Source organism: Drosophila navojoa, chromosome 2 (assembly GCF_054131105.1).
Source record: "Drosophila navojoa isolate 15081-1374.11 chromosome 2, UAZ_NAV_1.0, whole genome shotgun sequence".
Classification (NCBI taxonomy): domain Eukaryota; kingdom Metazoa; phylum Arthropoda; class Insecta; order Diptera; family Drosophilidae; genus Drosophila; species Drosophila navojoa.
This window is the reverse complement of record NC_142890.1, coordinates 26,421,618-26,441,479: the sequence shown is the minus strand read 5'-3', so window position 1 is coordinate 26,441,479 and position 19,862 is coordinate 26,421,618. Positions and strand designations below refer to the sequence as shown.

General features: G+C 38.0%; 6 protein-coding genes and 1 long non-coding RNA gene across 22 annotated transcripts in view; 4 read left to right on the top strand and 3 right to left on the bottom strand.

Annotated features, from left to right (window-relative positions):
* Positions 1–835: 835 nt before the first annotated feature.
* mor (SWI/SNF- related protein mor) lies at positions 836–5,779 on the top strand. Its single transcript, XM_018112959.3, has 8 exons — positions 836–1,081; positions 1,178–1,303; positions 1,568–2,495; positions 2,553–2,883; positions 2,941–3,718; positions 3,781–3,994; positions 4,275–5,300; positions 5,368–5,779. Exons 1-8 carry the CDS (start codon positions 965–967, stop codon positions 5,502–5,504), a joined length of 3,657 nt encoding a protein of 1,218 aa, XP_017968448.1. The 5' UTR covers positions 836–964; the 3' UTR covers positions 5,505–5,779.
* A 19-nt stretch (positions 5,780–5,798) lies between these two features.
* On the bottom strand, positions 5,799–8,766 carry Rbf2 (Retinoblastoma-family protein 2). Its single transcript, XM_018098091.3, has 2 exons — positions 8,613–8,766; positions 5,799–8,557 (listed from the first exon to the last, which is right to left on the bottom strand). The coding sequence occupies exon 2, from the start codon at positions 8,548–8,550 to the stop codon at positions 6,172–6,174; it is 2,379 nt and encodes a 792-aa protein (XP_017953580.1). The 5' UTR covers positions 8,551–8,557; positions 8,613–8,766; the 3' UTR covers positions 5,799–6,171.
* A 366-nt stretch (positions 8,767–9,132) lies between these two features.
* LOC108660357 (uncharacterized) lies at positions 9,133–9,681 on the top strand. Its single transcript, XM_018113724.3, has 2 exons — positions 9,133–9,311; positions 9,368–9,681. Exons 1-2 carry the CDS (start codon positions 9,201–9,203, stop codon positions 9,560–9,562), a joined length of 306 nt encoding a protein of 101 aa, XP_017969213.1. The 5' UTR covers positions 9,133–9,200; the 3' UTR covers positions 9,563–9,681.
* LOC108660356 (uncharacterized) lies at positions 9,569–10,585 on the bottom strand. Its single transcript, XM_018113723.3, has 2 exons — positions 10,394–10,585; positions 9,569–10,340 (listed from the first exon to the last, which is right to left on the bottom strand). Exons 1-2 carry the CDS (start codon positions 10,438–10,440, stop codon positions 9,812–9,814), a joined length of 576 nt encoding a protein of 191 aa, XP_017969212.1. The 5' UTR covers positions 10,441–10,585; the 3' UTR covers positions 9,569–9,811.
* A 73-nt stretch (positions 10,586–10,658) lies between these two features.
* LOC108660355 (uncharacterized) lies at positions 10,659–12,373 on the top strand. The gene is made up of 2 exons (XM_018113722.3): positions 10,659–10,903; positions 10,963–12,373. The coding sequence occupies exon 2, from the start codon at positions 10,976–10,978 to the stop codon at positions 12,002–12,004; it is 1,029 nt and encodes a 342-aa protein (XP_017969211.1). The 5' UTR covers positions 10,659–10,903; positions 10,963–10,975; the 3' UTR covers positions 12,005–12,373.
* A 2,103-nt stretch (positions 12,374–14,476) lies between these two features.
* Positions 14,477–19,862, bottom strand: part of Sap47 (Synapse-associated protein 47kD) — a 36,575-nt gene continuing 31,189 nt past the window's right edge. For 9 of the 16 annotated variants that reach the window (XM_089259239.1, XM_018112863.3, XM_018112873.3 and 6 more), the window contains 2 exons: positions 15,769–15,997; positions 14,477–15,555 (listed from right to left, as the gene is read on the bottom strand). In XM_089259239.1, the coding sequence (XP_089115365.1) occupies positions 15,513–15,555; positions 15,769–15,997 (272 nt within the window). In that variant the 3' untranslated portion in view covers positions 14,477–15,512. Of the gene's footprint in view, positions 15,998–16,201; positions 16,322–17,942; positions 18,266–18,693; positions 19,084–19,862 lie in introns of those variants that run through there. The other 7 variants (XR_016196670.1, XR_016196673.1, XM_018112866.3 and 4 more) reach the window with 5 other exon arrangements.
* Positions 16,321–16,918, top strand: LOC149092288 (uncharacterized). The gene is made up of 2 exons (XR_016196676.1): positions 16,321–16,616; positions 16,671–16,918. It is a non-coding gene; the product is annotated as an uncharacterized LOC149092288 (long non-coding RNA).

Sequence of the window (19,862 nt, the reverse complement as noted above, 5' to 3'; positions counted from 1 at the left end):
GTAGGTATGTGTGTCCCCTTGTTCGCTGCTCTGCTACGCGTTCACTTTTTTTCTTCTGCTAGCGTCACAAAACTATTCTTATTTCACTTGCACGAGTAGCCAATTCGTTTCATTGATTTTAAACGCACACATATAACAACAACCCCGGCGTAGGTGTGAAGACCGCAACAGATTCGATTGTGTCGCAAACGTCGTTTGGCCGAAACAGTCAATGCTTTAATTTAACATTTGGTTTGACACAACTACAAATGCACTCAATACGTTGGATATTCTCAAATTTTCGGATATTAATATTACCAGGGAAAGCCATGTTCGCGGCGTTCAAGTCACATTTATACTGTGCGGTGCTCGAATGGCGCATGAAATAAAATACAAACAGGGTTGTCACTGATCATTTCATAGTCTCGATTAGCGTGTAATATAATAACAAACTTATCAACAAATTTATGAAAACCACACCATGATTAATGTCATATCCTAATGTATTTAATAAAGTAGATAACATTATGATATTCATAATTTTTTACAACAGAACCAATGAGCGTTTGCATTTGCGTTGAGTGGTAACACTGCTCAGACTTAGAGATGGAATTTTTTGTTGTGATTTGGTAAATATGAACTAGTTTTATGAGTTAGAACTATAATACTTTTAGAACTAAAAAAAATAATTGCTTCAGACTTGCATTCAACATAAATTATCGAATCAAATAAAGAATAATAACAAAAAGAGCAAATTAGGTTGAATAGTCTTGTAAGTCTATTGTTTTTTGTGCTCAGAAAAACGAGAGTATGTGGTATCGACCACCTTTTTATATCGATAGCCATGCACGTCTATACTCAAGTGGTATCGATACTCCGCCATCCCAATTGTGTGCGTCTATTCCTGCTGCAGCATTTTCAATATTCGTTTTCGACTGGGAAACTGTGCACAATATCAAATAAAAGCATAAAAAAGTGTTGCACAATGAACACTCTCGGTCCTAAAAAGGACGGAAGTCCCAATGTTGAGTTTTTTCAATCACCTGAGACGCTGCAAGGTTTTGAGTCTATACGACTATGGCTACAAAAGAATTGTAAAAAGGTGAGTACAACGCCAGCGCCGCCACCGTGAGTGAAAACAAAAATGGCGCTTCAAGCAAATTAAAAACATGGTAATTTACATGCATATGTATTACAGTATTTGGCGCATAGCTCGGAGCCAATAACAAAGGAATCACTTGCTCAGCTGCTAATACTATTCTTGCAATATGTGGAAGCAAAATTGGGGAAAAACTCGGCAGAACCGCCGGCGACGAGGATCCCGGTAAGTGAATTGGGGGAACAGGGTGTTTTGGGTGTGCAAAATGTTTTGTATGTACACGCGCGATAGAGATGCGCACTTGTAATATTTCTGAGACACGAATTTGGATTTATTTATACACGACCCTATATATATTGTATTTGAAAGCGATATAATAATATATAATTAATAACATACTTCGAATTTTTTTTTTTTTGTTTTTATTAAGTTTTAATTATTTATATTATTAAAAATATATAATTATTGTTTCCCTTTAATTTTTTTCAGATGCGTTGTTTTTTGGATTTCAAAAACGGTGGAGGTCTATGTATAATTTTCTCCACCATGTTTCGTTTTCGCGCCGAGCAACGTGGCAAGAAATTTGACTTTTCCATTGGCAAGAATCCTACTCGAAAGGATCCTAACATACAATTACTGATCGAGATTGAGCAGGCTTTAGTGGAGGCAGATCTCTATCGTATACCCTACATTTACATCAGACCAGAGATTGAGAAGAGTTTTGAGACACGACTGCGTGAGATTCTTGACAATCGACGTGTTGAAATAGTCACCGACGAGGAGGATGCGACGCACATTGTGTATCCCGTGGTGGATCCACATCCTGATGAATATGCGCGGCCTATATTCAAGCGTGGTAATCATGTAATGCTTCACTGGTACTACTTCCCAGAGTCATATGACTCCTGGACACTGAATAGTTTCGATTTGCCTGATAATATACCCGAGAATCCGGAATCGCCTGCAGAACGTTGGCGGGTGTCTGCCTCGTGGATTTTGGATCTGGAGCAGTACAACGAGTGGATGGCAGAGGAAGATTACGAGGTTGATGAGTTGGGCAAAAAAAAGATGCACAAACAGCGTATGTCCATCGACGACATAATGTCTTTTGGCGATGATAAAAAGAAGCCGACCACCAGCAGTGGCACTGGAAAGCAGAAGCGACGTCGCTCTCCATCGCCCACTACCTCAACATCTACATCGAAGCCGGGCAAGCGAAAGCGCTCCCCAGCAGTCATACACAAGAAGTCGCGCAACGATGACGATGATGAAGATCTTACTCGGGATCTCGATGATCCACCAGCGGAGCCTAATATCCAGGAAGTGCACAAGGCAACGCATTCGGCAATTCAATCGACTGCCAGCCCAGCACCCGGCGGCAAATCGCGTGGGGACAACGATATGATGCCTATCAAGGGTAAGTGATCCATTTTATTATTATTGTTGGCAATTATTGTTATATTTGATAATTCAGGTGGCACTATGACTGATCTGGACGATGAAATGACTGGCGGCAGTGCTGCCCAAGCGATGTCCGCTGGCGATGGCGACAATTCACAGACGGGCAAGACTAGCGACAACAGCAATACCCAAGAATTCTCATCGTCTGCCAAGGAAGACATGGAGGATAATGTGACCGAGCAGACGCATCACATCATTGTGCCCTCCTATTCCGCCTGGTTTGACTACAACTCGATTCATGTGATTGAGAAGCGCGCCATGCCCGAGTTCTTCAACAGCAAGAACAAATCGAAGACGCCAGAGATTTACATGGCTTATCGCAATTTCATGATTGACACCTATAGGTGAGTTCCACTCTACAAATTGAAAGTCGAAGAGATCCATTCCCTTTTTCTTTGCAGGCTAAATCCAACAGAATACTTGACGAGTACCGCTTGTCGCCGTAACTTGGCTGGTGATGTGTGCGCCATAATGCGCGTGCATGCATTTTTGGAGCAGTGGGGTCTAATCAATTACCAGATTGATGCCGACCTGCGTCCAACGCCTATGGGCCCGCCGCCCACTTCTCACTTCCACATACTGTCGGATACACCATCAGGCTTGCAGGCGATTAATCCGCAGAAGACACAACAGCCATCGGCAGCCAAGACACTACTTGATCTTGATAAGAAGCCATTGGGCAAAGAAGGTGGCGCGGATTGCGATAAAGGCAGCGGTGGTGCATTGGGCATTAAAACAGAGACATTGGAAAACGGCGCAGCCAGTGGGTTGGCCTCTGGGGTCAGTCAGTTTGGTCTGAAACTGGATCAGTATGCCAAAAAGCCGGCGGCCATGAAAAATCGTACGGCGGCGAGCATGGCGCGGGAGTGGACCGATCAGGAGACGCTGCTCCTGCTCGAGGGTCTCGAGATGCACAAGGACGACTGGAACAAGGTGTGCGAGCATGTGGGTACTCGCACCCAGGACGAATGCATTTTGCACTTCTTGCGGCTGCCTATCGAAGATCCATACCTTGAAGACGATGGCGGCTTTTTGGGACCGCTCGGCTGCCAACCAATTCCATTTAGCAAGTCTGGCAATCCAATTATGTCGACAGTGGCATTCCTGGCATCCGTGGTGGACCCACGTGTTGCGGCTGCCGCTGCGAAGGCTGCTATGGAGGAATTCGCCGCCATCAAGGTAAGTTATACACCACACAGATCAATGACTGCAATTGTTAATGGATCTGTTGCTTACGGCAGGACGAAGTGCCAGCCACCATAATGGACAACCATATGAAAAACGTGGAGAAGGCTTCGTCTGGAGGCAAATTCAATCCCAACTTTGGTCTGGCGAATAGCGGCATTGCCGGCACAGGGAACGACAAGGACGATGATGAGTCAAAGGAGGGCAACAACAACAGTTCCAATGCAGCCGGCAACGATGAAGATGCAAAAGATGTTAACAAAAAAGACGGTAAGCAACTAGCTTTAGTTTAACGGTTAATACATATTTCATGCGATAAGAGTTCCACTTTTATATATAATGATGAGAAATATCTGTTTATATAAAATTAAAAACCGTGAAATTGAAAATTTAATTTAATTTAGAATTCAATGTGCAATTATGGCCGTTTTAAAATTCATTTGAGTTAATATTAATATTTCTTATATTGTTAAAATTGGTATAAGTGGTTTAAGCTAAAATTTATATTGCATTTATTTACATTTTCCCACTTTGTTTAAACAATCAACAGACGATGCAAAGTCCAAAGACAAAACGAAATCGGATAAGCTCAGCACCGCTACAGACTCGAGCTCCACATCAGCAACATCGTCAACAACAACACCAACTACAACAACAGCAGGAGTCGCAGCAGCAGCCACGACCACCTCAAATAGCACAGACAAAAAGTCGAAAGATTCGTCGCCGTCAACGGCCGCAGCCGACAAAGTCAATAAAACCGACAAGACGGGCAAGACGGCTTCCAACTCCTCACCCACAGAGACTGGAGCGAGCAACGATATTGAGATCAAGACCGAAGAAAACAGTGGAGACGGCGAGACGAAGGATGGCAGCAACGATGCCAGTAGTGGTGGTCCTTCTGCCAAGGATGGAGCCTTCAGCGAGAACAATATGCAAACGGCAGCTGCGGCCGCCTTGGCATCGGCAGCTGTCAAAGCGAAACATTTGGCAGCTCTGGAAGAGCGCAAGATCAAGTCACTGGTGGCGTTGTTGGTGGAGACACAGATGAAGAAGCTGGAAATCAAGCTGCGGCATTTCGAGGAGCTGGAGGCCACCATGGAGCGGGAGCGTGAGGGCCTTGAATATCAGCGACAGCAGCTCATTACGGAACGTCAGCAATTTCACCTTGAGCAGTTGAAGGCCGCCGAGTTTCGAGCGCGTCAACAGGCGCATCACCGTCTGCAGCAAGAGCTACAACAACAGGGCCAGGTGGGTGCCGCTGTAGGTGCCATGGTGATGCCACCACAGCAGCAGCAGCAACAACAACAACAGACGCTACCGCCGCCTCCGCATCAACAGCATGCCCAACAACAGCAGCCGCAGCAACAGCATCCTCTTCAGCCACCGCCGCCACAGCAGCTGGGAGCACCTGCGGTGCAGCATCAACCGTTGCCGACACATGTGGCTGCAGCCGCACCACCAAATGGTGCACCGTTCACAGCACCACCAGCTGTCGCTCCGGCGGCCGCAGCGCCGCCAACACAAGCAGGCGAGCTTCCTGCACCAGTGGCCCAGCCTCAAGCGCCCACGCCAATGGGTAAGTGAGAGTAAAATCTCATCAAGTTTAAATTAAAATGATAACCTTATCTCTGTCTTCCCTTTAGACACCACGCCGCCAGCTAATGCACCACCTGTTGCCGAAGCCGCCAGCGTGGCAGCAGTTGCGCCCAGCTCAGCGCCTGCTCCGAGCATTCCTGCGGCAAGCGTCGCTGCTGCTAATCCTCCTCCTCCTTCATCTTAAAGCTATTTGTAGGCATGAGAAAAACTTTAGCTATAAGTTGCACACTCTCAGTATATATTGTATGCTCTTCTCCCCTCCTCCACCTCCACCTCCGCCCACAACCCAATTGTCAACTACTCCCGCTTGCAAGTCCTTTTTTAGATTATTTTAACTATTTTTTGTAGAGCCGTGGTGGCGCCTAATCGTTTGACTAGGCACCTTTTCAATATACACAATTTTGAACCGAGATTCAAATTCAAAACCGCATTAAAATAAAGTCTATTCATATGTAAGAAGTTGTTCAATTTTTTAAAAAATGTATTCCCAAAACTAATAATCAAAGTATCTTGGGGGGGATACGATTTATATAATATGTATGTGCAATATCAAATATATTAAATGTAAAAAGCAATTTACAACGCAGATTACACAACCGTAATGTGTACACACTAATTTGAAGAGAAAGATAGATGGGAGGTGCTCCTTGATAGACGTAATCCAAGTGTCCATCATAATTCATGATCTAATATTGCAAATGCAACTATAATAAAAAGTATTCTAAATAGGTCTTCAGTAATACCTAATAAGATTCAAATTCATTCACAAAAAAAAAAAAAAACTAAATCTAACTTAATGAACCATAACAAGAAATAGCATTCTAGTCTTCATCGATGAACAGATCCGGTTTTCAGAGAAAGGTCGTGCGTCGTCTGAGTATGTTCGGTCGTTTACTGGATACTGGATGACCCAGCTCATCGTTGGAGTGGGCACGTTTCAGATTCTTCGGGGTTGCCTCACGCTCACTTATGATCTTGGCTTTGCAGTCGTTGGCCATGCAGATGCGGGGCATTGCTGCCGGCGAGACAATGATGTTGATCTTGAGGCAGCGCTTGTTGTTGTTGCCGTTGAGCTCCTGCAGGGGCCGACTGGTCGCAGCAGTTTCCTTTGCAGCATCAGATTGTCCGCATTGGAGGGCTACAGCGTAGTCGGCCATGAGTGGAATATAGACTCGATTGTAGAAGCTGATGATATCCGTGGTGGGCCGTCCATCGGCACAGTATACTGCCCGATAGATGGCACTGTCGGCATGAGGCTGGCGTCGGTACTGTTGAATAATGTCGCTGAAGGTGATGCGCAGTTGCGACTTGCGCCCCCACAGGTAGATGGCGCATATCAGCAGCTGTTCGAGGTGGCGCTGCTGCAGCAGCTCTTTGCCATGCACAATGATAGAGTGCTCAAAGATGTGCCAGATCTGTGTGTAGCTGGTCACCAAGGATAGACACTTGCAGAAGTACGTCAGTCGCTGGTTGGCCACATTGTAGAATTTACGCAGGCAAATTGGAACTGAGCCTGAAGCAAATCTGACATTTTCTTGGCCCAAGCTCGACTGCACATCCTTAAATCTGGGCAGACCTGCACTGTCTACATAGCGCCACAGCTGCGAGCTCTTCTGCCAGATCAGTTTGGTCACACATTGCGTCTCGATCTCCTGCAAGTGCTTGATCAGATCACGCGTCAGCAAACCGCTCTCATGCCGCACAACCAGCTCGATTATCTTTTGGAAGTCGTAAGCATCAATACTAAAGCATTTCAATACCCAGGGAAATTTCGTCTGTGTCTCGTCCGTTCCGAAGATGTGCAGCACCAGCTCCAGGCAGCAGGCAATCAGTGTTGCATTGAAGGTGCGCTGTAATTGCTTCAGCATCTGGGCAATTTTTATTGAGGGCCTGCGACGTAGCTCGGCGCCAACGATCTTGTCCAGCAGGACATAATACAACCCTCTGAATAGGTTAAAGCGGCATTCAGCTGTGTCTTGGTTCAAGGGCGAATTGCGCTCAAGCCTATCGCACATCTCACGCAGCGACTTTTCCAAGCGATTGGTAGCCTCCTTGCCGAGAGTGCCACCTATGTAGACAGGCAGGGATTGAGGCAGTCCATCTGTTAACAGCTTCGTGAGATTATCGCGCTGCGTGGCGTTTGTTAGCAGAGAAATTATCTTGCGATCGGCTTCATTTTCTTTAGTTCGCTTTTCAGTTTCTCTCAGCGCAAGCTTCTCATTCCAGGAATATGTTGTGGGTTTTAGTAGAATTCGTTCGTCAATTTCACTGATGTCTGATACGAGTACGGCGTAACTCCGATTTAAAGATGTTAAGTTCACTTCCAATATGCCGTCCTTGACCAATTCGCGCATAGCTCGATCGTTGCCCAGCAGACGTTGATCCATAAACAAGCCCATCACAGCTTTATGGAAGAAGGCATTTTTCATGATTCGAGCTCCTTTAACAGGCAGCTCCGGTATAAGCCCGCAGATGGCATCCAAGGCACTGTACTTGAGTAGCATATCGGTGTCGAAATTATTGCTACTCCACTTCGGGGGTACGCCCACAAATGACGTGTTAATTACGTCTGATTTGTGCACTTCAAGCGCGTTCACATAGACCAGTTCCAGGGTACAAACGAGCACCTGACAGCCATTGACAATGTTAGAGGTTGCGAACGATGGCAGCTCGTTGCGCACCACTAGAAACAGCAGCCAACCAAATTCATATAGCATTTGATAGTGCGCTCGACTCTCTGCAGTCGATGGCAGTACATAGAGTTTGTTGAAAATGCGTTTGTAGTGCTGTTGGAGGAGCAGCGTTATACCGAGACGTCTCTCCAGATCATTGATTTCCTGCTGAAACACTTCAGAGCTCTGCGCTATCCAATTCCAGTGTTCCATTCTCTTGAGAAACTTGGTAATATTAATGTTGAAGCTGCGCAGCAATTGGGTCAACGAAATGTTCCAGCTTTTGGAACGCGTCTTCTTTTCCCATGGCTCGAAATCGTTATCGCTCCTAGTGGTGGTGTCTTCTTCCTGACGCATATCCTTCATTTTGGTCTGCTGCAGCTCGCTGTATATGGCGCAGCACAGCCAATCGTCGGCTTCGCTGGACAGCACGCCATCTGCGTTTAGTTTATGGAATGTTTTGGTCGCTTTTTCCCAAATGCTTTGATCAATTTTTAGCATTTCACAGTTCTCAATGAAACGATTAAGGATCATCCCCTTGTCTTCGTCTTTCATCATTTGAATGCTGCAACAAAAAAATAAATAAATTTGCGAGCAGTTCTTAACCTCTATTTAATTACCTTTCTATATTTTAAATAGCTAAACAAAATAAAAGTTAATTTTCTTTCGGCGCGAACATTAAAATGCGACGCGGCGCACACAGGTTGGTCACACTATTTTTATGGTGTTCTATGATCCCAACCACTGGTCAGTGCCCCAACCTAATCAAATAAAATACGTTTTTATTGGTTTACCTCTTACAATAAAAAACTAAAGAATTTATAGGAATAAAAGCAAGGCTTTGAACACTCGATTATGATATGATGTCCTTTTAATTTAAGCTTGAGGCCAAGTGTGTGACCAAAACAAGTCAAATGTTATACCCTTCGGCTTGTTTTATAAAATATGTATATTAAAAACCAGAGTAACTAAGTCGCAGCTGTTAAATGTTAAATATGCGCATAAAGCGCACTAAATTATATTATTTAGCAAAAAAAAATCAAAAGCAAAAAATATATATGTATATGTATATACATATGTATACACTCAATATGTGTTTCCATTAACAGCTAAGCGTAATGTTAATTTAACAGTAAACAATGCATGCTGCATAACAGCTCTGTATTTGTAAAGTTCTTGTTAGTGGTTCTTGTTTGCAAGTGGTTAAAATGCTACAATCAAACCGTGTCTTGCTAAAAGAGCAGACTCATTTGTATGCCATAGAAAGAAAGCTGGTCAAGGCGCTGCCCATTATTCAGGAAACACTGAATTCGCTTAAGGTGAGCAGTGAAAATTAGCGATTACAATAGTAACTTAAAATCTATTCTTTGTTAAGGTTGAGGAGCTGCATTTAAAATCGAATTCAGTGCATCAAGCGGTGTCCATGGAGCCATCAAATGTGGGCATGAGTAGGGAAATCTGTGACCAGAGTATGAATACACCGAACGAGCAAATAAACTGTCAGGAAATCGACTTGCAGTTATTCGAAAACGATTTGCAACAGTTTGGTGTGGAAATCGAATCAGACTGATCGAAATTATAGCTGTTCACAATCATTTATTGGTACAAATTAAGCTAATTGAAAAAAATTTCCAAACTCATTTCGTACTAAATTAAAACTATTCTAAAATATAGTTGTTATAAAATGTTTCCATATTTGTGAATTCCCGGTAAAAGCACTCAAAAGTAAACTAAACTACTAAAGCTATGTATGCATTATACGTATTACAGTTACAGTTATTGTAGTAGTTATATTGATATTGAGAACTGTTTATACATCTTATGCATCGTCATCGGACGATTCAGCTGAGCTATCCCGGCGTTTCTTCTTCTTAGGTGATGAGTTTTCTTGATCATCACTGCTGCTAGAGCTGGAGTCGTCATTGTCGCTGTCACTTGAGGAACCTGAGTCGCCCTCTGAGGAGCTACCATCATCGTCTTCGTCGGAGCTGGAACTATCGGAATCGCTGCTGCTGCTACTATCCGAATTTGACGAGTTAGAACTGCTAGTTGAGCTATTAGACGAACTCGACGATGAAGAGCTATTGCTGCGTTTTCTTTTACGCTTTGTTCGTTTCTCCCGATGCAGGCGCACTTCAGCGCCGGCATCTGAAGAACGGGCCTCGTTGGTCGATGTTGATTCCACGTTGGTTGCAGCCTTTTCTGCCAAATGTTTGCTTAGCTGCTTGGTACGCGAGCTCCGGTGAACGTACTTTCGCTTTTCCTTACACTCGTAGCTCCAGTGCCCAAAATTCAGACATTTCTGACAGCGTATGCCATTTGGGAATGCAGCGGCCAACTTTGCAGATCTTCAAAGTGAAATATTAGCTGGGATATTTAACCTCTTATAGCTCATAGTTACCTTTGCTTTTGAGCCAGCTTGCGGGCTGCCAAACCCACTAAAGTCATCCTTATATAATATTCTCTAAGATCGTGTCTGGAGCCAATTTTGATAGAGACTTGTGGTAAGTTTAGGAAAAAATGTATATTAGGGTAGCTGTCAAAACGATTTGGTCCTATTTTGTTTTGTTGTCGATTCGATAAGTGTGACCGTAGTTACTATACCTTAACGCATTGAATATGCCGGAATTGTGTTGGAAGTGATTAATAGCATTCGATTACAAAGTCCATAACATCAAAACATTAGTTTGTTGTAACACATTAAACAACTTGTTATTGATTCATTAGCGGGGAATGATGTCTTATCGCTGTATACCGCTGTATTACTTTCAAAAATAATAGCGCATGCCGATCGAGGGACTATCAGGCACAAATTCGATCACCGAGTGGCTAAGATTACTCAAAACAATACAATCATTTGCTGACTAAGAAGCGAAAGCTGAACCTCGATATTTGATTGCGAAAAGATCAGGTAAAGGTTATTTGACCCGTCGGATGGTTGTTCAATAAACATACATTGTATATTCGCAGAAACACTTAAATAATGACCGAAACTGATGCGACGGGGACGGGTGTGGTGGCAGCATCAGCTGGCGCTCGATTTATGCCGCCTGAGGAGTTAGCCATGCAATCACTTACCAAACAGTTATACAAATCTCGACTCTTTCGAGGCGTTTACCTTGAGCGTTGCTTTGTGGAGCAGCTTGGTGGCTATCGCGACGTTATAGTCCTACAGCGCAGCGAACGTGATCTGGAAAAGCAGCTGTTGTCAAGCGCAGAGCAACTACAATTGTTTTACCAGCGTTTCGTACCCAATATGTGGGTGGGCATAACCAGAGGGAGCGTGGGTAGCTACAAGCACATTCCACATCCTGCACAGCTGGACACATGCATTTGGACGGAGCTGAGTGATTTGGCTTTTGGTGAATACTGGTTCAGCATTAAGACACTACGGTTTCGAAGTCAAGAAGTTCAGATCAAGTTGAAAATGATTCGCCCTGTTGAGGACGAGCCTCTGCCAACACCACGACCCTCACTAAAGAAGAGTAGCCCTAGCAGAGCCCTAACTTCTGGGGACAGCCCCAGAGTGGATGTTGATGACGAAGTACAACCACAACCGCAAATCGGATTGGCTGATTTTCTGGAGGTTCTGCAACAGTGGCGTCAGTCGATTGTGACGACAACGTACGAATTTATGGCGAACGATGTAAACAAGCGCAATATAATAGGAACAATACGATTTATGTGTCTGATCGCATTTTCCATATTGAGCGGCGCAGCTGTCGCTCTTCGGTTTATGGGCATCTTTGCGGTGCGCTTTCTGTTCGAGCTCAGTCGCTTCACACACACCGCTACCCCAATCATATTTAAACTAATCGAGTTTGTCAACAGAATAGTCGGTGCAATCTTCGTCCTCATAGCGATGATATGGAAGGATTTGTTTGTAAATCGGGGCGGCTCTGCACCCAGACAACAAGCACTTGAGGCAAACAATCAGTTCAAGAGCATCACCTATGAGAACTCCGAACAGAGGCACCGCAGCCCGCGCTATGGGTCATCTTATTATCGGTAATGCCGTTTGAATCAACTTACCTTACTATATCCCAATTTGTAGGTTGCATCTGCATTTAGTCACGGGTCTATGGGCTTTCGGGTTATTGTTTTCCCTCTCAAATTGTGTTACTAGCAGTAAAATTGTAATCAGCACTCAGTCCCTCAGATTTCGTTGATGTTTGCTCAGCAAACATTCAAAAATGAGATTTTGGCATTTTAAGCTTGAAATTGTTGTTCAACTATTTATATTATTTTAAACAATCAGGTGTTTTTTATTATTGTATATTAACTCGTGCATTGTTTCCAAAATTGTATAGTCTGCGGACAGGATTGTTCGATAAAATTGATTAAATTATTAAATTTTTGTGAATAAAATGTGTAAAATATTTTCGAATATTTTTATTTAAATAAATAAAATTATTATTATCAATACGATATAAGCAGACAGACATATCGATGGATAAGGCTAAATCGGATAGGGCCTGTTTAAAACCATAAGTATATACATATATATATATATATGTATATAAATAAAATAGAATAATGTTAGTCATAATGGAGTGAAGAGTGAATGTCTTTAAATTAAGTTCTTGATTCTCAACTTAAATTTTTACTCAGTCACAATTAAATAGAACCATTTCTAGACGCTGGAAATGTGACAAATAACCGACTGCATGATTCTAGCACGATTTAATAGGTGAATGTCTTCAGTGCATTTCCGATTTCGATTGATGTATCTGTAAAATAATGATATACATGCAAAACTTAGTGATCATAGGATATTTAGGCCTTTCCAGGTAACTTGAAGCTCTTAATCTGAAAAATGTATTGTAATTTCAAGCAACAGCGGATATGACAATAAAATATTAGTTGATGATTCAAAGCCATACAGGATTATATGTTAAAGATAAATTTAATATATTAAATACGTTGTGAGCATTGTACCCATTTTGAAAAGAAGCATACTCTAATCATAGCTCCAAAGTTAGCCAGAGGCTTAGCTGAGGAGCTTTCAACCGTTGTTTTTATTTTTAGATAAAACCTTTGACTAAAAATGACGACTTGTTTTTTTTTGTTAGTTTTAATAGTAATACACTTTCATTTTATTACTTGATGTTATTCTCATTAAATTGTTTTCATATATTTAGGTATATATACATATATGTATAAATATATATAGAAATATGTATAGTTTTATATATTCATACATATACATATATATATACATATATGTCGACTAGTATAATTTCTCGTTTTGTCTAAATCTTATAGAGATGATGTTCCTTCTCTCAGTGTATTTAGTTTATATGTTGTCAAGTTATCAATCTATTGCATTTGGGTTTATGTTTCCTCGTTGACTGGTACTTCTTTAGTATGCGCTCTAAGTATTACTTGACATTCAATGTTTGTGTTTTCTTGTTCTACTTCAATATGTTGATAAATCGCAGTATTTCACTTTCCATGTTCAACATTAGTCAACGCCATCTTGTGTGTCTAACTGTTATAAGTAATAATGTTGGGTTTTATTATTAGTCAACTAAATTATATATATATATATATTTTTTGTTTTTTATGGTGATACATATGTATACTTTATTTAGTACATAAACATAATATATGGTTTATTTTTGCTTTATTTATTATATATTATTATTTTGCAATGTTTTATATTTATGGAATTTTCTGCGTGTGTCTTTCATTAATTTTTTATTTTTCGACTTTCGGTATGCAAATGCTTTAACAAACTTTTCATAAAAACTTGAATTAACTGTTGCTTTGCTGTAAATTGTTCGACATATATTAGAATATGCATTGGATGTTGGATGTAAAACGGGTTTTGTGAACATTTCAATATTTCATTATTTGTCGTATTTTTTTTGGTTTTTTGTTTTTAGTTCCAGTAGAAAGGGGAAACAAACAATTGAAGTGTAATCGAAATTTAAAATATCAATAATTTAACCCTTGCTTTTTATTCTTGTTGTTATTGTTATTGTGAATACTTTCGATTAGTTTTAAAAGTAAAATTTACAATATACAATCTCCATCCCGATATCGATTTAAATCTCAATTTCAATAACTTTTACTTGTAATTTCAATTATCAATATATTTTGCCATTGTTAACAAATAATTATACATTTATATAGCATACGTCATATGTTTTTCATTTTAATTGTTTAACACGTCCTTGCTTGCTGAAAATAATTTATATATTTTTTTGTAACAATTAGTTAGACATTTAGAGCAAAAACATTGATAATATAGATTGTTTGCTTTGTTATTTCTTCATCTTCTTCTCATTTTATGCATAAAAATTTTTCTAGTGAAATATATATGTAAATATATATATATATATTTATAAGGTTTTTTGAACTGCTTATTGTTTATAATTGCGATTTTGTTATTTGTTTTGTTTTCCCATTGTTAATTGCGTTTTTAATTATATTTTGTTAAAAGTGTTATTTTACCTCAATTACTGTTGTTTTTAAATAATTTTTTTTTTTTTTTTTGGCATTTATTTTAGAAGGAATATATGCGTGTGTGTTTTGGTTAATATATTTATATTTATATAAAATCAGCCTAAGGGAAAACATAAAATGCTAGATTTGTAGATATAAAAAAGTATTTAAATCAAAATCAATGCAGTAACAAAGCTAATAAATTCAAAATTATTATTTAGTTTAAGTAAATTCAAGTAAATGACCAAAGAAAATTCAATTTTGTATTAAACAAGTTTTCTTGAATTTTAATATATTTAATTGGATTTCATATATGTATGTATATATATATTTTTTTTACAGAGTACATACATATATATACATATATATGTTATATATATCTATAATATTTATAATATTTTTTTACACATTAAATTCAAATGCATTAATTTTATCTTTTTCTGTATATGTATATATGCGTATATATATATATACATATATTTATATGCACATATATACACATATATATTTATATTCATATAATTAATTATTTATAAATATAAATAACAAAATGTTTCGCATTGAAGCTTCTTTATGCATCCATTACTATATTTTAATACGATTTATACTAATGCCGTTTTGTTGTTTCGATTTGTTTATTTTCATTTTCATATTTGTTTGTTTTTGTTTCATATTCTAGTTTAACCAGTTTCATGTGGAAATTTCTGTGTATGTATGTATGTTATAGTTAACTGTTTGCCATTTTCGTGTGCTGAACAATTGGCGAAAGTTTCCGACTCGTCAACCAATGTGACAAAACGATAAGGAGAATTCGTGGTATTTGGATTTTAGTTTGAATTTAGCCAAAGTGGATTTATAAATTGTAACATAATTGAATTGTTTGAGTTTAGTGTCTTATATCATCTTTAAAAGGCAACTGAGTAAAATGTTTGCATTTTTGCGCACGGCCAATGGCCAGATCTCAACCAACTTTTCCAATAGGATCCGAGGCAAATTCTATTTACATTTAATCGTTGTATGTTAACCAACTTTTTACGCCAACATTAGATGAGCGTAAAGATTGCCTCGTCTCATAGATAGCCCAACATGGTGCGTTTTAGGCACTTCAATGTTCTGTTGATGCGGCATAAATTGGTTGCAGATCGGTTTGGGGTCGGGGTGTTTGGTTTTTCATGGGTTTACGTAACAATAATCAGAGAGTAGTGGTTCGAAAACAAGTAAGGTTTGTTATTAAAAGAAACAAGGAATAGAAAGGAATGGAAAGAAACGTTAAGTTATAAACTTAGAGCCAACTTAGAAGAAACTACGATATAAGCTCTTAATTACTTTAAATCATCGGTATCCTCAATTAGGTCGGCATACTCCTCCCAATCGTTGTTAGTTGAACGTGTGCGCAAATTGGATATTGTCGGTGCGTCATCCTCATCCTCGTCCCCATCATCTGTTCGCTTCTGTTTGCCGCCGCCGCCGCCACCGCCGCCAGCGCCAGTGCCTCCTTCGTCGACAACCTCGTAGTCCTTGAGCTCAGCCTCCAAGTCCTTCTCCCATTGTTCCTCTGAGAAAGATGCATCAAACTGTCGATTAGTATGTGTGTGGCTTATAGTCACATGAGTTCATATTAAATATAGGTTGTATAGTTGGCATACTTATGGCATACATTATATTGAATATTATTGATTATAAATGTGTCTAGGCAAGCATTGAAGTTTGTTTAATTTAGATCGACCCTCCAAGCAAGTACATGTGTTTCTTTTCTATGTCTCGTTTTATATATTTTTACCTTGCAACTAATCGCGTGGCATATAACTAAGGGGGCATAGGAGGTTTTCACAGACTGTTATTCGTTTAGGTATGCGCACCGTAACTGAAAAGTAATCGTCTACAAAAGGTGGAAAATGTTCTTTTAATATAATAATGAGGCCAATGTAATAAATTATTGCTGTTTTTGTTTTTTGTTTTTTGATTAGCAAACTTGTATATGCCCATAACCTGGCTAATTAACGAATAGCGTGCAATATGCCCACGCACCAGGAAGAAAAGCTAGGAGGGGAAAAGGTCCTGCGCCATGACTTGCTTGTTGTTGTCCAGATACCAAATCAGGTGCCAAAGATGACACCAAGTATATAACGTATATATGTATGTATATAGAAATATTTATATAGATATACATTTATGTGAGTAAAAATGTTGAATAGTATTAAATTAAAATCTGTCATGTGTATTTACAGCATATTTAACATTGAAATCAAAAGCAAGCTAAATATTTGGATATCATTTCCGTTTATATACATATATTTACTTATACAAAGCACGCCAAATATATAAAAACTAACTAAAAGCTATTTGAAAAATTCTGCAAAGTAAATAAATTCGATTTCTGAACAACAATTAAAATTAAAAATGTGTTGGAACATGGACGGACTGACTTACGTTACTGGGAAAAGGTGTTTTTGTTGTTTTTGTTGATAATTGGTTTTTGAAAAATAAATTTCTTGGATTTTGTGTGGTGAGTTGGTTTTATGACAAACAAGAAAGAAAACATATTTTAAATTGGTTTCTAAAATCATGTTTCTTTCAATTTTTTGTTTCTTTTCTTTTGTGCAGTTAAAAGCTTCACAATTTTTGGGTAGAATTTCTCTTGTTTTTTAAAGGGTTTTTTTTCTATATATAATGATGTAAACTACATTTATCAAATTTGCATTTACTCAAAAAAAAAAAAAAAAAACAAAAAAATAATAAACTAAAAAAAAAACAACTACAAAAATACAGAAATTCATGTATTTTTATTTAACCTATACTCATTCACGAAAGTGACATGGGTATATTGCTTTTGTGTATTGTCCGTCTTTCTGTCCGTCTATCAAACTTGAAATGCGGAACATACTCGTGTATACCCTCCAACTATAAAGTTTCAACATATTCCCGATCCTTCAAATAGGAACGTGATCAAGCGGAAATCATATTTGTCAGAGAGTTTAAGTAAGCTTTTAAGAATCTATGTACCCATTGGGGGCGTGACAGAGCTATAAACTCACAATGTAACACCTCGATTGCTGTTGACATACTCTATATATATACCAATTGGAAGCGTGGCAAATCGGAAAATGGATCTATTAGTGTTTGGGCCGTGAATAAGCATTCTGCAATCGGTAATGCCCGGCTGCAACGTTCATACGTTTTTTTTTTTTTTTTTTTTTTTTTTTTTTTTTTTTTAACAGAAGTAAAAGTAAAATTTGTTGAAAACTTAAGTGAACACGAATAACAACAAACACATTGACAGATATTATATTGTACTTATACGTATGGGACACACATTGACAACAGCGATAAGAGAAATAAACTTGAAATTCGTGGCAACTATTTTGTGGAACAGAATTTGTATGCAATTGAAAATCAACAACAAAATATTCACAAATTTTTTATTTTTTTCGATTTGTTTTTTTTTTTTTTTTTTAATATAAGTGAAAATTGAATTTTTCAATCAACAATTTCTAACTTACCACACAAAATTTTGTTTCAGTTTTTAAGTAACATTTTTGGGTTTCTTTTTTTTGGTTTATATAAATAATATATATTTTTTTGTTTTGTTTTTTTTTTTTTTTTTTTTATGTTTGTCAAGTGAATATTTTATATATGTATATAATTTGGTTTGCTGTTTTGTTTTTGTTTTTTTTTTTTGTAAATCGTTTAACATTCTGTTTTTTTATTTGTTTTTGTTTTTTTTTTGTTTGCCGTTATGTGGACAATTTTGTTTGTTGTTGTTTTGTTTTGTTTATATATTTTATTTTTAGTTTTTGAATTTAGCGTTTATCCATTCAATCTTCTGCAAGATGATTTGAGAACAAATTAAGAAATACATGAAGAAAAATAAATGCTTGTTAAATGTTTTCAATACATAATTCATATTGTGTGTTAGATACTAAGAATTTGTATAGCTTTTTATAGATCTTTCAATGTGTTCAGTGTGTGGGAGGTGTTTTTGTGTCAGAGGGGGAAACGCGATTTAATTTTGTCTTCAAATTTTGTTTCTCATTTTTTTTTTCATATGATATTTGGCCGAAATATTTGGAAAGAATATGTTAAGACTAAAAAAAAAAAACTATAAACAACAAAATTGATAATCATACAGAAATTTGAAATAGCGAAATTTTAGAAAATTTTATGAATTTGCAATTGAATAAAAAGCACAAGATTGCAAAGAGTATTTCAATAATAATAATAAGAATCTGTATCATTTTGGTCATACTCAACTTGTTCGAAATTGATTTGTGGCTAGTTCATATTTTATTAATATCTTCTTAGTTGTTATAAATATATGTATTTATATTGATCATAGGTACTTAAAGTGGGCAATTATTGAATTTGTTTTGTTTAGTACTTTATATGCTAGTTAGAAGGGAAAGGCAACAACAGATTAGACTAGACTTGAGTTGTCTCTCGTGTTATATGCTTTTTATCATTTATATATGTACGTATATATATGTGTTGATCTATATATTATTTATAATACTTTATTATCCATAAGATGCCATAGGTTTTGCATATTCATTTCGGTTTTGTTTTATTATTTTATTGTTGTTGTTGTTGCTTTCATTTCAATTGATATTTATTGTTTATTTATTTAATAATTAAATGCCAGAGCTTTGGATTGTTGTTAGTTAGTATTTCGACAATAAAGAAAACGATTTGACAATAATTGAATTCATACAAAAGAAAGAAACAGAGCAGAGGAGAAAAAAGAGAATTGTTTGGTTTTTACACTTTGTTTTGTACACACATTTCTTGGTTTGTTTGTTAGTTTGTTAAGAGTTGAAATTTGTTTTTGTGTTCTCATAAAAAATTTCTATTTGAATAAAGTTAGTTTATGTATGATTAAATGATAATTAAAGTTTGTACAGCCAAACAGTTCAAATGTGGCAAGGGCAAAAGGCAAAAGAAACCCGAAATAAAATGAAAGAATTCAGAAATGTATATATGTATATTATATAGTATAGTTATGATACGACGCGATGGGGCGTGATAGACTAGAGACATGAGTCAAATATGCTGTTACGGACATGGAAATCAATTGAATTGGATTATTAGATCGTTTCACTTGAAGCTAGGATGAATGTATGGATGTGCCATTCGAAATCCATAGACTACAAACATTGCCTTCAGCATTTGCGTCTCTTGTGTTGCCATCTATAACTATAGAATTGCATGAACTATGAGAAATGCCACGATTTGAAGCGCTAATCGTTGCTTCCTTTACTATGTACGCATGTGTATGTATATATGTATGTGTATGTATTGTATATTTATGCGGCAGCCAGTGAAATTTATGCACGGACAAACTTCAAGGGCGTTGCATAAAAAAAAGAACCAAACCGAAAATGTATGTACAAAATGTGTAAAATAAATAACTTGAAATAAATCAT

Excerpts from the sequence above, each read along its gene's own strand:
- mor (XM_018112959.3), top strand. The coding sequence starts at position 965 with ATGAACACTCTCGGTCCTAAAAAGGACGGAAGTCCCAATGTTGAGTTT. Across the intron at positions 1,082-1,177 it reads TACAAAAGAATTGTAAAAAG|TATTTGGCGCATAGCTCGGA; the intron begins GTGAGTACAACG and ends TATGTATTACAG. Across the intron at positions 2,496-2,552 it reads CGATATGATGCCTATCAAGG|GTGGCACTATGACTGATCTG; the intron begins GTAAGTGATCCA and ends TTGATAATTCAG.
- Rbf2 (XM_018098091.3), bottom strand. The coding sequence starts at position 8,550 with ATGATGAAAGACGAAGACAAGGGGATGATCCTTAATCGTTTCATTGAG.
- LOC108660357 (XM_018113724.3), top strand. The coding sequence starts at position 9,201 with ATGCTACAATCAAACCGTGTCTTGCTAAAAGAGCAGACTCATTTGTAT. Across the intron at positions 9,312-9,367 it reads AAACACTGAATTCGCTTAAG|GTTGAGGAGCTGCATTTAAA; the intron begins GTGAGCAGTGAA and ends TTCTTTGTTAAG.
- LOC108660356 (XM_018113723.3), bottom strand. The coding sequence starts at position 10,440 with ATGACTTTAGTGGGTTTGGCAGCCCGCAAGCTGGCTCAAAAGCAAAG. Across the intron at positions 10,341-10,393 it reads AAGCTGGCTCAAAAGCAAAG|ATCTGCAAAGTTGGCCGCTG; the intron begins GTAACTATGAGC and ends TTCACTTTGAAG.
- LOC108660355 (XM_018113722.3), top strand. The coding sequence starts at position 10,976 with ATGACCGAAACTGATGCGACGGGGACGGGTGTGGTGGCAGCATCAGCT.